This window comes from Kwoniella bestiolae, chromosome 2, assembly GCF_000512585.2.
Source record: "Kwoniella bestiolae CBS 10118 chromosome 2, complete sequence".
Classification (NCBI taxonomy): Eukaryota; Fungi; Basidiomycota; class Tremellomycetes; order Tremellales; family Cryptococcaceae; genus Kwoniella; species Kwoniella bestiolae.
Genome location: NC_089242.1, coordinates 2,794,654 through 2,810,432, shown reverse-complemented (window position 1 = coordinate 2,810,432; position 15,779 = coordinate 2,794,654). Strand labels below are relative to the sequence as shown.

The 15,779-nt window shown below is 46.4% G+C and overlaps 6 protein-coding genes across 6 annotated transcripts; 3 read left to right on the top strand and 3 right to left on the bottom strand.

Moving 5' to 3' along the window:
* Positions 1 to 68: 68 nt before the first annotated feature.
* Positions 69 to 3,412, top strand: I302_104200 (uncharacterized protein; the record flags this gene model as incomplete). Its single annotated transcript, XM_065869824.1, has 7 exons — positions 69 to 473; positions 573 to 659; positions 720 to 1,316; positions 1,417 to 1,516; positions 1,584 to 2,058; positions 2,147 to 3,234; positions 3,318 to 3,412. 7 exons carry the CDS (start codon positions 69 to 71, stop codon positions 3,410 to 3,412), a joined length of 2,847 nt encoding a protein of 948 aa, XP_065725896.1.
* A 580-nt stretch (positions 3,413 to 3,992) lies between these two features.
* I302_104199 (uncharacterized protein) lies at positions 3,993 to 7,789 on the top strand (the record flags this gene model as incomplete). Its single annotated transcript, XM_065869823.1, has 14 exons — positions 3,993 to 4,257; positions 4,540 to 4,555; positions 4,614 to 4,705; positions 4,764 to 4,806; positions 4,889 to 5,805; positions 5,887 to 5,908; positions 5,979 to 6,075; positions 6,219 to 6,370; positions 6,448 to 6,545; positions 6,625 to 6,799; positions 6,870 to 6,999; positions 7,122 to 7,368; positions 7,496 to 7,657; positions 7,731 to 7,789. The coding sequence occupies 14 exons, from the start codon at positions 3,993 to 3,995 to the stop codon at positions 7,787 to 7,789; spliced, it is 2,475 nt and encodes an 824-aa protein (XP_065725895.1).
* Positions 7,790 to 8,058: 269 nt separating this feature from the next.
* I302_104198 (uncharacterized protein) lies at positions 8,059 to 8,456 on the bottom strand (the record flags this gene model as incomplete). The annotated part of the gene is made up of 2 exons (XM_019189564.1): positions 8,059 to 8,145; positions 8,241 to 8,456. The coding sequence occupies 2 exons, from the start codon at positions 8,454 to 8,456 to the stop codon at positions 8,059 to 8,061; spliced, it is 303 nt and encodes a 100-aa protein (XP_019049126.1).
* A 496-nt stretch (positions 8,457 to 8,952) lies between these two features.
* I302_104197 (uncharacterized protein) lies at positions 8,953 to 9,355 on the top strand (the record flags this gene model as incomplete). Its single annotated transcript, XM_019189563.1, has 2 exons — positions 8,953 to 9,171; positions 9,254 to 9,355. 2 exons carry the CDS (start codon positions 8,953 to 8,955, stop codon positions 9,353 to 9,355), a joined length of 321 nt encoding a protein of 106 aa, XP_019049125.1.
* A 337-nt stretch (positions 9,356 to 9,692) lies between these two features.
* Positions 9,693 to 13,118, bottom strand: I302_104196 (uncharacterized protein; the record flags this gene model as incomplete). The annotated part of the gene is made up of 6 exons (XM_019189562.1): positions 9,693 to 9,794; positions 9,888 to 9,974; positions 10,073 to 10,314; positions 10,393 to 11,996; positions 12,050 to 12,662; positions 12,890 to 13,118. The coding sequence occupies 6 exons, from the start codon at positions 13,116 to 13,118 to the stop codon at positions 9,693 to 9,695; spliced, it is 2,877 nt and encodes a 958-aa protein (XP_019049124.1).
* Positions 13,119 to 13,917: 799 nt separating this feature from the next.
* Positions 13,918 to 15,132, bottom strand: I302_104195 (uncharacterized protein; the record flags this gene model as incomplete). The annotated part of the gene is made up of 3 exons (XM_019189561.1): positions 13,918 to 14,103; positions 14,226 to 14,385; positions 14,501 to 15,132. 3 exons carry the CDS (start codon positions 15,130 to 15,132, stop codon positions 13,918 to 13,920), a joined length of 978 nt encoding a protein of 325 aa, XP_019049123.1.
* Positions 15,133 to 15,779: the final 647 nt, after the last annotated feature.

Sequence of the window (15,779 nt, the reverse complement as noted above, 5' to 3'; positions counted from 1 at the left end):
TACTATCCCGGTTCAACCATCGTCTAATCTATCTACGCAAAACACACCGTCAGCTCGAAAAGACCATCATGTCTTCCTCTTCTTCTTCTTCGAAGCCTGCTCCCAAAGCTATAGAGAATTTCCAAGAGTACCTACCCCACCTGACATCAGCTCTGGACAGTCTGACAAACCACGCTGCCAACCTCCCCTCAAAATCGGATCTATCGTTCCACCGCACCCTCGATAAGAAATTCGCAAATGATCTGGATAGTGCCAGCGAGAGGATCCTCAAGTTAACAGAGAGGCTGTTGGATCTCGTGGACAAGTCGCAGAAAGCTCCTCAAAACAATGTCGGGGGTGGTGGTGCTGCAGATAGGGTGAAGATTACCAAGAGCAAGAGTGTGAATCGACGTAAATTGGAGGATGAGGATGATGTGGTTGATGGGTTTAAACAGAGCGTTGTGAGCGTTGTAGATGGTTTGTTGGAGGATGCTGTGAGTTTATATTATATCTTACACCATCATAAGCTAAGGTGTACCATCTCGACCGAGGCTACTACAAGGGATTGAAGCTGATGTATGAACATTGCCTAGGACTCCTGCCTCGACGAAGTGAGCGGACAGAAGAAGAAAGCCGCGATCGCTGTTAAACCCCACCTAGCTGCTCAAGCAGGGCAGAAGGTGAGTGATAACATCTAAATCAGCATCCCCTCAGGTCTTAGCTAATCCGACTTGACACAGCTCCCCGGTCCTTTCTCCAAGCAGACCTCTCGACTACCCCAAAACATCCTACACGCCTCTGACATCTCCAAACCCCAATTACTCTTCTCCGACATCATCGACAACACACCCACCACCTTCCCCTGGAGACCCAAACTCACATCCAAACCTCATTCAATGGTACCGCTTGACTTCGTCCCGCCACTAGATTACAGTCTATCACGAGAAGAGGAGCTGGACCCTTCCAAAGAATATTGGAGAAGAGAGAAGGAAATCAGGATGAGACAACATCCATATTACTATGAGACCAGACATCTCCCATACCCCACTTCCCTCTTTATCGATTCACAACCTATCAAACCGAGATCTTTCCAGGACACACCGTTCACATTCGTTGATACGCCCGAACAGTTAAGGGAATTGACGGCGACGCTGAAAAAGGCGAAGGAGATTGCGGTAGATCTTGAACATCATAGTTTGAGGAGTTATTCTGGGTTTACATGTTTGATGCAGATTTCCACTAGGGAGGGAGATTGGGTGGTTGATGCGTTGAAGCTACGGAAGGAGCTGAGGGAAGATAAGTTGGGGGATGTGTTTACGGATCCGGGGATCATTAAGGTGAGTCGATCTTGTTCTTCTTTCATGAATGACATCTCACCTATCTTCTGGGTGGATATCTGGTGTATATACTGAAACCAGTCGTATGTGTGCCCAACAGGTATTCCACGGTTCGGACAGTGACATCGTATGGCTCCAGCATGATTTCGAAATTTTCGTAGTCAACTTGTTCGATACATACCATGCTACTATCGTTCTACGTGAGTGAACCCACTCATCCAAGATGCTGGCTTGCGATACTAAGTGACATGACTTGTCTTGTCGCAGAACATCAACAGCGTTCGCTCGCAGCGTTGCTCAAGACGTACTGCAATTTCGAAGCTGACAAGCGATATCAAATGGCTGATTGGCGTATCCGACCCCTCCCTGAGGGAATGCTGCATTACGCTCGATCCGATACTCATTTCTTACTGTACATATACGATAACTTGCGGAACGCGTTATTGGAACAATCATCTAGACCACCTTCTCCCGATCCTGAGGGCAATCCAGTCATTGAAGTTACTCGAAGAAACCCTCAACAAGCCATGCGAGAAGTCCTCGGCAGATCGGCAGAGACTGCTTTGAAGATGTATGAGATTGATGAATATAATGAGGAGACTGGGAAGGGTAGTGGGGGATGGATGGGAGCTGCTAGGAAATGGTTGAATAAGACTGTTGTTGATGAGGAGCCGGGGTGGGTTTGGAGGAAGTTGCATGCTTGGAGAGATAGGTTGGGTAGGGAGTTGGATGAGAGTCCCATGTGAGTACAACCTCGCTCTTCCACTTATCATAATGTGGTATAACGCAACCGAGTTGGAGCTGATCGTCGTCCTCTCATGACGTTGTAGCTACATCATGCCCCAAGACATACTCAAGAACCTATCATTACTCCGTGGCACCGCACCAATACTCATCAAACAAGCTATCAACCCCGCCAGAGCACCCATCGCAGCGAGTCGTGTAGAGGAGATCGGCGAAATCATCAAACAAGCTAAGATCGAATGGCAAGCCAACCAAATTGAGGAATCGCAAAAAGCCGCAGCACTGGAGGAAGCCGCCCGAGTGAAAAAAGAAGGTATAATCCAAAAGCAGCAGCAGAAGAAAATCGACTTCGCACCTGTACCTATACCGGACGTATGGGATGCTATCACCGTTCCTGCACCTTCTGCTTCAAAATCAAATAAGACTTCAGGATTGTTCGGATCAACTATCAAATCTTCTTCTTCCTCTTCAACATTGGCATCATCATCGAAAGTAGTTAATAGCTCGATATTGGCCTCATCTGGGTTATTCGGTCAGACGATCGTACAGGGCAAAGGTCGGAAACCTAGAAATCAGAGGAGGAACAAGGAACTGTCACCTGGGTTTGAGAATGTGCAGAATTCCATTCATGGGGAATTGCAGAGTGCAGGGAAGGTGGTAGATCTGGGTGAGGTGATAAAACCTGAACAGGTGGCTTATGTACCTCCTACCGAAAGGAGTACGGTCATCACGAATGGGAATGGAAAGACCTCAACATCGGAGGACAAGTCACATGGTGTAGTCCCATCGACCACCGTGTCTGCTCCAGCCTCAGTCCCAATAAAGAAGGAGGAAGGTATCGTGCAAGTCAAGAAATCACGTAAACCCAAACGAGAGAGGGGAGTGTCTTCTTCTTTACCTTCTTCCTCTGCTGGTGCCATTGCCAGTGGTAATGGGAAGAAGGTCAAGCTTGATTCGTCTCCTATCGTCAATGGGAATGGAGAGGGAGAGAAGAGCACGAATACGAAGGTCGCTAAAGTAAAGAAGGAGAAGAAGAAGGCTATAAAGCCCGAGGAGATACCCGAATTTGATTATTCCTCTATGCCCAATTTACTAGATCAGCCGAATAGCGCGATGAGCGAAGGAAGTAAGGATAAGAAGAAGAGGAGGAAGGATAAGAAGAGTGGTGGTGGTGGTGAGTTGCACTTTTTGACATAACATGCTTTCTTCTTTCCTGTATCATTGGGCATGTGCTGACTAGAGTATTTGTGTTATTAGGTATCGGTGCGATCGAAGCTCCCACGTTTGGAGCTAGAGCAGCGAGGGATATGAGTCAACCTAAAGGTGGGAATAAGAGTGGGACGTTCACCTGATTGTGAGGTTATACAGGTATATATGAGTTCTTTGTATATAAAGCAGGATCATATGCATGGTGATGCCCTATCGCATTTCAGGAGATTGAAGGGATGAGGGGGGATCCAGTTCGATCGGATTCCCTTGATATTTAAGTATAACATAATCAGGGTGTGAGGTGAGATCTCATGAGGTGAAAGTATTAGTTGAGCGAGACATGTGAAAGAATTCCGTTATTATTAATCATACTAGCATATTAGCATATTAGCGTTTATCCCTGCTCGTATGTATACGACCCGGAGAGAGGATATTTGATCCCGCTAATGAAAGTGTTAAGCTTTGTATTGCGATATCAAGTATCACGGGGAATGAGGGGGACAACCCTGAATATACCTCCCTCTCTCCTTTGGAGATTGTTTTTACTTTTACCGAGTGCGATCATTGATCATTGACGACTACTACTAAGATTATGGGTCACTGGAATCATCATCATTGCCCTACACCGTACACCGTAAATCACAGATACAGATAATCTTACAATTTACTACCCCTCATCAAACCACATCAAGGATAAACAAACAAGAGACAAAAACACACACGATGAACCCCTACCCTCCGTACCCACACCCACACGCACACCCATCGGACCCTGGTCCAAGTAGACTTTACCCACCTCCTCCCCCGCTACAACCTTACGGAGCGATGAACAGGATCACATCGATGGAGGGCCTAGGAGGGTACGAGAGCTCGGATGTCGAACATGAGCTCGAGGTCGAGGGCGATAGCAAGTCTGGTGGGAAGAGGAAGAAGAAGGATAAAAATAAGAATGGGGAGGATAGGTTAGCTAAGAAGACTAGGCAGAGTCGTGAGTTTGTTTTTTTCCCGGTAGATATAGAAGAGAGGTGAGAGCTGATGGTTGATGGGTGGGATGGGATAGAATCTTGTGATGGTGAGTTCTTTGTTGCCCCTGTTACACCCTTGTCAGACATGAATATGGACGATGAGAGGAGAAAAGGATGGAAGTCAAGTAGTCAAACCATGGAAGAGGAAGCTTGGTATCTAGTTGATAATTGACTTGGTGGATCGATGGAAGACCATGATTAATCGGGATGAAGTTGTGCTAATATCGGATCTTCCCTCCCCCCAGCATGTAGGGCTAGAAAGTGAGTTCATCTGTTTAAAGGACATACAACAATCGCTAACTCCTCTCTTCCCATGTAGAGTGAAATGCGATAGACCTCCTCCGGGAAGCACCAACTCTTCCGCGCAGCATAAAGATATATGTTCACATTGTGAACACCTTGGTTTGACGTGTGAGCCAGATCACCTCGCTGAGTGGGAACAGTCAACTGATGTGTCGTGCTGCTTTAGGCACGTTCGATTACAAGCCGAAGAAGCGAGGTCCACCGAATATGTGAGTTGATAATCATCTCATTTCAGCTTCTACACACACCTCTTCTAGTTTGCTAATATTCTCATTGTATCGTTGGCTACAGGTACATGAGGAAAATGCAGAGTGAACCAGGTACCACCGAATCTCCTCCAGCAACGGAACCACCCCCAACCACACTGGCACCTGGCATGCCCGAACTGTCTTATCCGGCACTTGCTGAACCAAAGTCTGAGAGAAGCGAAGTCAGAGGCTGGGAACCCACCCTTGCCAGTGCCAGTGCCAGTATGAACCCGATTTCATCTCAAGATCAAAATCGTTATGGGCAACCACCACCTCACCTCCCTCCTCCCCACGGCCACGGACACGGACATCCCCATCTTTTACACCCATCGTACATTGATGTATCTCGTTCGGCGACTTCTTCACCTGATCACCCTCGTCAATACCCACTCCCTCCCCAACATACTGTCTTACCGCCAATTACCGGTATACCGCAAAATCAACACGCACGTAATTTTAGTGGAGGTACCAACAGCAGTACAGGTGCAGGATCGTATTACGCTTCACCCCAAAATAACAGTAGCAACTACCCTACACCCATAAGCAATTCGCCAATCTACGCAAGGTCAGGCGCTGGACAGATCGGCCATGCGATACCACCAAGACCACTTTACATGTATGTCGAACATCCACCAAACCCCAATAATCCCATCGAAAAGCTATTACCTCGACAAACGCTATACGAGATAATCGATCTGTATTTCGACTATATATACTGCCTGATACCATGTTTACATCGACCGAGCTTCACGCATGATCTGAATACCAAGAGGGAGGAACGGCCAGGTGAAGAGGAATGGACTTCGTTGGTGTTGTCCATTGTTGGATCTACGTTGACGCAGTTGCCAAGGAGCTTTGTCAAGATGTCGAGGAGGGAGGTTAAAAGCATAATTGTAGCCTGTAATGAAGTGGTCAGGCAGTATCTGTTGAAGAACTTTGACGCAATCACCATTAACAGAAGTAAGTTTGAGCTTTCTACCGCGGTCCTTCTGCGCTCTACGCTTCGGTAATGCTTTGTACTGATCAATACGTTTGCTTTAGCCATCATCTTATATCACGCTTTGTAGGTCGACCGTTCTTCTGCACTTGAGCTGAGGATTGTTGAACGTGAACTAAGACACAGCGATCCACAGATTCATCACGCGCATAATGGGCGGTATCCAATTAGGAAAAGGTATCTTTGGCGCACTCCACGCTTACCTTTTAGGTCTCAAAGCGCATGAAGAGAAGGTGAGTAACAAGGTTCATGCTCCATCATTAGGTCGTACTGGGCTTTATTTTGAGGGGGGGAAATGCCTTATCATATCTCACTCGTATTGTGTTCGCCGTGTCCTGCTGAAGATCCTTATTGATTTTGTTTCCCTCCTTTGCAGACATACGCTTCGATGGATCCGCTCCAACGTGTCTTCCTAAGGCGATCCTTCTGGCTTGTATACGGTGCCGACGTCAGTATAGCTGGTATAGAAGCCACACCCGTCTTCTTTCATGAAGACGATTGTGCAGATGTGACTTTCCCTGAAGAGCTGTGAGTCTGGAAAGTTTTCTGATGTGACGATGTTTTGGGAACGAGAATTGAATTTTATTGGTGTCACAATCCGCTAGGGACGACGAATACATATCTGAACAAGGATACTTGCCCCAGCCTGAAGGACATACATCCATATTGAGCGGTTTCAGCTATGTCAGTCAACTTCACCGAAGTGAGTGAAACAATCCTTCGAACACATAATCTGCCCCATTGAAGTGGATGTGTACGGTTCTGACTGTTGAATCGTTCAGTAACTGGTCAATTGCTTGATAAACATCGAAGAGACAAGAGGAAACCACCTAGTGGATTATTACTCCAGATGAGGTTGAATGAGGTGAACGATCTATACGAAAGGACCATGACGTTGATGAATAATTGTCCGAGACCTCTCAGATTGGATTATAGGACTGGCACCAGGTCTGTCCAGTGAGTGCGGCTTCGGCTTATAATTCATCAACGCTTTCAGACAACTTGTACTGATAGATTTTTCTTGCAGATCCTTATCACCTGGATGGGACGCCAAAGCCAAGAATGATATTATGGCCATCTTCTCTGATCCGAATTATGACACCGAAGTTGTGAAGGATCATTTCCTAGTTCAACAGGCCAATATATACGTCACTCAGGTGAGCGGGAAGGTCCATCCCATGATTCTACGATTCTATCGTATCTCAAAATCGGTGTCACTTCGATTCAGTGTAGAATGAGGAGACTTTGAAAGCTGACATGTTCACATGTCATATCGCAGCAACAAGTCCGATTTATGATTTTGCAGTATAGAGACGAACTGCACGAACTTCAATTAGCGCAGGAACGCAACAGTAGCAATACGAATAATGCGACCAATGAAAGCTCGAACCAACCTTGGATAAGGAGGAACTCGGCGGATAAGAACGGACACGGTGAAGAGATCATGGTTGATTCTATTGCAGAGAGGGATGAGGTGATCTGTGATTTGCTGGCTATCCTGCAGAAGATCCCTTTGACCGTATTGGGTGAGTAGGGCTCGGTTCCATCTATTCCCCTTTCATTCTACCTCGCAACAACAATCGACGCGCCCTAGATGGGACTGGAGAGTTCCCGAATCTTGACTGACATGGAATCTTGATTTCATCTCAATAGCCGTCAACAGTTTCCCGATCGTCCAGAAAGTACAATTTGTAGCTTCGACCCTGTTGGACGTCTTGGACCCTTCCGCGGCGGATGCGCAACCTGAGAGCAGCCACAACGGGACGGTTCCTACTGTACTTGAGACGAGGGCTCAGAAAGCCCAGAGGAATTTATGTGAGTGATAAGGCTAGACCCCTTATTGATGCCGAGTTGAGAGGATGATAGCTGATATGTAGATGATGTATAGGGCAATTCTTGAATATCCTTTCGGAGATTGAGGGGTTATATTCGCTTGAAGATGATTAAGGGAGAATGAGGTGGGATGAGGCGAAATGATGTGTTGTCATCGATATCCATGGGCGAGAAGTGGGCCAATGGGCGTCGGGATAATCTGCATTGGTCTGAGTTCAGGTAGACTGTTCCCTCGCAGAGGTAGATGTAGTGTATACGTTGTAGTTTGGAGGTAGATCTTAAGCTTCATCCCATTTTGTATACATATGAACGTTATTGTATAGTATAGTAGTCCAGTACGAAACGATGGGATACCGATTCACTCCATCTATCATACACTTCCTTCATTTGAACATCTCCAACAACGTTTTCCTCAAATTACTTCTACCAGGTTTGAGTTGGTTCTTGCATTGTTCTTCAGTCGTTTGGGTCTGTACCAATGAGAGGAAACATACCATCAGCTCAACACCGATTACCCTTCCCAACAGGTTTCGATGGATCCGAATGAATGAATGAATGGACTAACCTCTTCAGCGAGCAATCTCCAATCCATGGATTTGTACCCTGTCTCCACTAATCGCTTGACGAAAGCACTTTTCTTTTCGTTGGTCCAGCTTGAGGAAGCGGAAGGTGATTTCTTGGGAGTGGTGGCGGTGATGCTGGATTTGGTTGGTTTGGGTTTTTTGGGTGTGAGAGGGGGAGAAGGGGATGAAGAAAGGGATCGTTTGATATTTGGGATCATGACTGAGACTGACTGTAGTCTGATAACGTTGATGAAGAATGAGCTGATCAGAGGAAAAGAAAGAAAAGAGAAAAGAAAAGAAGGGAAAGAAAAAGGGCACTGATAACTGGAGTCGGAGATTGTACTAATCATCCCTCATAATACTGCGCCACTGGGAAGACCAAGTGGACCTGGAAACACGAGTGATGGATCTCTCGTCAGCTCATGACGATCCCCACTTACTGATTGACTGCTCGTCGTCAAGGTCATTGGTAGATTGGTCCTTTGGTACCGGCGAGTCGAACGATCAAGTCCGGAATGGGTAACTTGAGCAGCATCTTGTATGGACTTGTGCATTAGTTATTATACTCACACATGAATATATATAACATGAAGAGACGTTCCTCCCCTTCTTCCTCTCCGACTTCCTATCATTCCAACCTGAATTACCTGAACAAACCATTTGACCTCCGAACACTCCGGTCCTACATCTTGTTCACCCACCACACAGTCAATCATGGTCAAACGATCTTCATCATCTTCCCCTCCCCCGTTATCGGAAGACACCAAACCCGTTTCTTCTCCCAGAGACAGGAACAAGAACAAGAGCGATACATCCTCAACACCTAAAAAGCCCAAAGTCACCACTACCACTAGCAGCAGCAACAAAGAAAGTTGGGACCTGGAGAAGAAGAAGATCGTAGCCGAGATGATCTTGGAAGCTGGATTCAAATCAGTAGACTATAAACTGATGAGTGAACGTATAAGTACAATCCGCAACTTCGACTAAACGCTTATACTGTATACTCGTGGCGCAGACCGGTCTCACCACTACGCAACTTCGAGATGCTCTCAAAAATCGTCATGATGGGAAGACCAACCTCAGATCCAACCTTATCAAATCAATTGCGCCGAAATGAACAATAGTAGCGATAACGTCAGCTCATCCATTATCCGTCGCTTCAAGGTGGAATACGAGTACTGTACAAATGTGTTAAGAAGCTTTTCCGGTAGATTTATTTAAGGGGTACTGAGTTGAAGCTAGTAAGAGGGTTTTATCAATGAATTTCTATGAATCGTCGTGTTTTGTAATCAGTCAATCAATTAGTCAGGCAATAAGGAGCTTGACTCCAGACTCGTAAGACATCAGTTCGCTAAGCGAGAGAACCATCCATTATCCGATACATATATATACTAATCATGAGCGGCGTAACAATAACAATAACAATAACCATAACCGTAAACACACTCGTCCAGCTAAAAGAACTTGGTGAATAGACCTGTCCTAGAGGATCCTGCCGAGGAAGGACCTTTCGCATCTTTTTGTAAATTGACCAAACTCTGCAATGACCTCATGACCTAATAAGCAAATCAAAACAATCAGCCTCAGTCCGTCTCTCATACGGCTAACATCATCGTCCATTGCACCTGTTCAAAGGGTGGAGGACTCACCGATTCTAACTTATCTTTCCTCTCCTGCAGATCTAGATGCTGCTTGATCTTCGGGTTCTCTCTCGCAAATCTAGCAATTTCATCTCTCTGCCAAAATCATCCAATCAGAATATCAGCGCTCTCAGCATCTCCCTTAAGTGTAGTTCATGAGTCCGACTCATGATAAGAGCAAAAGGGCTACTCACATTCAAATCGTATAATATCCTCGAGTCAATCTCCCTAGGGAACTGATAAAAGAACTGTTCGAGCAGTTCAATATTGATAAACATCGTACTTGTGTATGCCAACTTATCCGCCACTACAGCCAAGAACGCTTCAGGACAGAAGGCAGATTGGTCGGGACCAAGTTTACATCGACGGGATTTCAGGGCTTGTTGACGGAGTTTCAGTAGGGAGAGGCGGTTGGAGAGGAGGAGGGCGTGTCGGCCTGTGTTCATATCGCATAATCAGCAACACTCCCCATATTAGACAATGCTATCTCATACCATATGGAAGTTGTACTCACCATCGATAATCTGTGCAGGAGAATACTTGTACGCATCCAACACCGGCGCACCCTCTTCCACCACGTCCTCCCCCTCGCCAGAATTACCAGCAGAGAACCTTCGTTTCCTCCGTTCCTCCTCCCACCTCTCCAACTCGCCCACATGTCTAATCAACCCATTCAACTTCCTTGATCCTCCCAATCTACCCTGGATCTCTTTCAACTTATCATCGCACCTCTTAATCTCCTGTACGAACTTATCTTCCGCCCTGTCCCTCCCGACATTCCATTCTCGCTCATCAACCTCCACTTCGTATTTGTACGGTTTAATGCAGTTCTCCACTTGGTCTGCAGTGAGTCCCATCCGTTCTCTCAAGATGGCATGGGAGAACTCGGTGATTCGTTCAGATACCGAAGGGTGGAAGGTGAACGGTTCGCCCGTAGCTATACTATCGATCAACTGCCTCAATCCCTCTGCTACCAACCCCGTGGAATCCCTTCCTACACCAGATTTGGTCAACAATGAACTGGCAGTCTCCAACTTGTATTTCCAATATGTGTCCAGCTCTTCAGTCGTCAACTTTCGATCTTCAGCCAACTTCGATAATTCAAGGGTACGCGGATCATCCCAATACAGCTTCTCCAGGATATTCATAACTTTGTCATCCAGCATTTCCTTCAACTTGGATCTGACGGCGGGTTTGGTGAATTGAGCGGTATATTCTTTGAATCGCGCTTTCAACGCATCAATCGTTTCTGCCATGTAAGATTCCGAGGTTATACGTCGATCGTTATACTGCACTTTGAATTGATAGCTTGCTTCTTCCAGTTCTAGCTGAACGGCATTGGTAATCCCATGTAGGCTTGATGACATGCTCGTTTCCAATACATCCATAAGTCTTCGTCGGAGTGTGTCGGTTCCAACCATGACTTTCTGATCTCTACCGAAGTACTTCGAATTTTCACCTCCAAAGAACTCTTCTTCCCTTCGCAGGACAGCGCCAGTAACGTTCGGCGTCTCCTTGTCACCCCTAATCGATCTGAACACTCCACTCGTAGGCGGTGCTTTACACACTACACCAACATATCCAAGATGTAATGGGTATCTTTCGCCTCGGACTATCGTGGCTCCATGTTCAGGTTTCACCAGATCCATCTTCGTGACCACACCTATCGTCCTCGTACCAAGTGGATCAACCCGTCTACTCGCTCTCAGCGCAGGAGAGTTGGCAAGATCTACATCCGCCGCACAGACAGCCAAGATGATATTGGGTTCTCTGATGTATTTGTCGCATAATCCCGATATCTTATCTTTCAATTCTTCAGGTTGGTCCATCGAACTGATCTGGATGTATCCCGGTAGATCGATGAGGGTAAGGTCGGGAACGTGAGGAGAATGAATTTGAAGGTGGATGGGGTCATCGGATACTGCTAGTTCAGGTGGGACAGAGAGATTGAGATCGGTTAAGGTTTTCTGGATGGTGGAGAACGAAGTGATCTTGCCCATTCCTGGCATGTCGGGGAAAACACCGTACTCTGCGGGAGTGGAGGATGATGAAGCGGCATTGGAAGGTGTGTTGATGAGTGTCAACTCGATAGGTCGTCGTGTGACCATGTTGTCTCCCCTATCCCTCAGTCAGCCGAAAACTTCATGGATCACTGTACCTAAACAACTCACTTAGGTAAGAACTCGTGTCCCACGATAGCTTCTAGCACACTACTCTTCCCCGAGCTCTGACTCCCTATCACCACAATCGAAGGTAATTTCAACGCTTCGCTCTGGTCCACACTCAACAGTACCGACCGAATCTCGATCAGTTTCCTGGTAAGTTGTAATAACTGATGCTCGTCACCTCCACCAGAACTAAAAGGGTCTGTCCGTTTCTCCTCGACGTTCGAAGCAGCCGCAGCAGCTCCTACCAACCCCAACAAGGCTTCCTCTCCTCCACCACCATTATTCTGTGGCTGTCCAGGACCTTCGCCAGGATTGTACCACTTCTCTCTGCCCTTTCCGCTACCAGAGCTTGAGCTTGAACTACCGCTCTCCTGCTGTGCTTCGGATTTAGCAAATTGCGATGTGAATGCCTCCCACCATTCTTTGGTACCATTCCTAAAAGCTTCGGCTGTATCCTGCACCCCTTGACCTGTATCTGATATCCTACCTTGCAGTTGAGATGCGAGTGAAGATCCTATATCTGCGGCGGAGTTGAGACCGTCCGCTGCTGAGTTGTAGGCGGATGAGAATTTGTCGGAGACGTTGGATAGGATCTCGGAAGTAGCATTTCGAACGCCTAAGAGCATATCAAAGAGTTAGCATCGATCATAACAGAGTCTGAATGAACGCCTCCATCGTGCTGATGTTACGACCCTTGCCAGAATGTCGGAAAGGGAACAGCGGAAACACCTCTTTATCCTGTCGTTTACTCAACATCCACTTGACACATATACATATCTCAGTAAGATATCATGCCATCTCCTATAACTTTCACTCACCCTACCTAAAGGATGAAACACTCACCCTCAAGTTTATAATTCGCATACCCCAACCCTCCCGCCCCAATCGCAGCCCCATAAGCCGGAATCCTGAACGCCCGAGCCATAGCTCTCGGTATGGATGAGAATGAGATCGCTCGAACGTGGACATGTCGGGCAGATGGGATTAGACGATTCCGAGCGATTGGGGTTGGTCGGTTGAGAGATTGGGAGAGGAGATAGGGACGGGTGGATGATGGGAGTTTACGGAGCATGTCGAGATGTTGTGAATGACGATTGGTAAGGTTTAAGTGGATTTTGTGGAGGAGCTCACAGGCTCATGTAAGCCCTGTGCTTGTGCTGTTTTGCCAGTGATGGTTTACGATAAGGATGTTTTATGGATATGTGATCTGGATGTGGATGTACTGATTATCATGACGAGTGGAAATTGTGGTTATCGATGAATGATGATGACGGGTGGCAACGGCGCGCTCATCATTCTCGTATTCATCCTTTCGGCACATGGGCTCATTTCATCGTCAATTACGTAAAGTATCAATTCATCATTCCCACATTCCTGGTTCCCATCATCATCTGAGGGCATCAAGAATGATACCTTGCATTGGACATAGAAGATAGAAGAAAACGCAAGTGTCAGCAGTCAGGTTGGGCATTGGCGTTGGAAGCTTGGAGAAAGATAGGCTGTAGTAGTTGTTTCCACCTTGTAGCACTTGGTATCACTCATGCCCTCCCCGTTTGTGGCGACCAAAGCACACATCGAATACTCCTTCACCGCTATCCAAGATGTTATAATGCATATGAATATAGAGGAACTACCAATCTAAACTAACAACCAAACCGAACGAAACGCTCGATGCCACTACTATCTGAAAACATGCAACTATAGATACAGATTTACTTCTTCGATTTCTCATATCCCAAATAACCAATCTATAAACAAACGTCTCTACAGGGGAATCTTGAAGTCTTCCATTTATAAAATGTAAGGTATAAATAATGATGCCGAATATCAAGTCTTCTGATGCCCTCCGAATCAAATACCAGCTAATTGATCTAGAACATATCCTCATCGCTACTCCGCTGTGTACCATGTCTCGCAATATACCTCAACGCAGAAGCTCGCTCATCTACGAAATGCTTTTCCAAGTGATTCTTGAGTTTGGGAATGTTGGTGATGAATTCGTCGCATTTATGGCATGTCAGAGGTGTGTTGAGTAATCTTTCGGCGTCGGAGAGAGCCTATAGGTATGACAACAACGAAAAGGGGTGTTGTCAGTTATAGCTTCTGATGAATCAGTTTCGAGGCGAGTGTAGAATGACTGAATGCTGCAAATACTGCGAGTGCAAGACCAAACACTCACAGCTACCCTCTCCTGGATATTCGAATCGTCATCCAACCATCTCTGAACCTCCATGATAGGTATGAAGAACCCCAGATCGGGTCTAAAGGAATTGTGATGTTTCTTCGTCTTCAGTGACGGCGAGATCCTATCGTCGGATATCACATGTAGGTGGATATGTCTACATGACACCGATGAAATCACGTCAGCGCAAGGATCCAAAGTGATGATGATTGTTTTGTGGAATTTCTTGAAGATTCTTTTCCTTTTTTTTGTTTTGACCATTTATTACTCACTTCATCGAAGGAATCGCATGAAAACCCATATCAACCTTCCATTCGTACCCCTCCGTCTTTAACATCTCATCTTTGATCATCTCCTCCACCTCCAGGGCAGTATTATACAACGCCCTCATAACCTCCTCTCTAGCCTCTCTGTCATCACACAACAACAAACTCTTCAGATCATCCAGAGCATTGAGGGGTAAGATGGAATTCTTCGAATCCGGATTAGACTGAGGCGGGAATGGATATCTCGGTAAGATGAGGAAATGGTATTTCGCCTTTGGGTAATTATCAAATATCGCCAAAGTAGTTTTATTCGATATTAACAGTTTCGAGGGGGACAAGGACGATTGCGGATGAGATAGGGTGGCATAATTTCGTAGTGCATCTAAGGAAGGACCGCCCATTGAGAACAGACTGCTCGATCGGGAATGTTTGCGAATTCGTTTACTCGTTGATTGTCTCCTGGAGGGATGAGAGCGATTCCGGTCCTGTGAGGGGTTCCTTGCAGATGAGGATGACGGACGGGGTTGTCGCTCGGATGTTCGACCTGTTGATCGGCCTGGACCGGCAGCGGCAGCGGAGGGAGGCTCGTCCTCTGAGTCTGCCGAATCAGGCGAGATGGGTGCAAAGCAATTACCCATTATTCGAGGTTGATCGGTTGACGAGTAGCATGGGAAGGAAGGTTGGGATATGTGTTGGTATGGTCGTAGGGAATGTCGGGCGATCGGATCAGAACAGAACGAGCATGGCGATAATGAGAAATGGAACAACGAATTGATCAGAATAGGAACAGGTTGAATAATCGATATCAGCTTCGATACCTTACTTCATCAATCCGATAATTTTATTAATTGTATTTTTTGGGCAAAGCGGGGTTGAAGATTTTTCAGAGTGAAGAAAAGTGATGGATCCTTGAGCCGAAGAATTGATAACGGCAGAAACAACAAAAAAAAACCATTTCTTCGGGATACCCTATCCAGTGTGGGGTAGGTAATGATACACGAGTGCAGGTACAAACAACCGTCAACAGTAGCATGGGGGGAGAGGGTCAGAGCAAGAGTCAACGTGTGTCCTTGCAGAAGGACAGTCTATTTGGACGGAAGGTGGGTAAGGGATCTATGTATCTAGCGTTTCGGATTATTTCCATGTCCTGTTTACATCTGGTTGCAGAGGAGGAGGTGGACGATGATATGGAAGGACTGAGTGTGCACAGAACAGAGAAGCAACGGGCCGAAATTAAGATGTGGCTTAAGGGATGGTATAGCATGTTTCGGCGTGTGTGTAGATG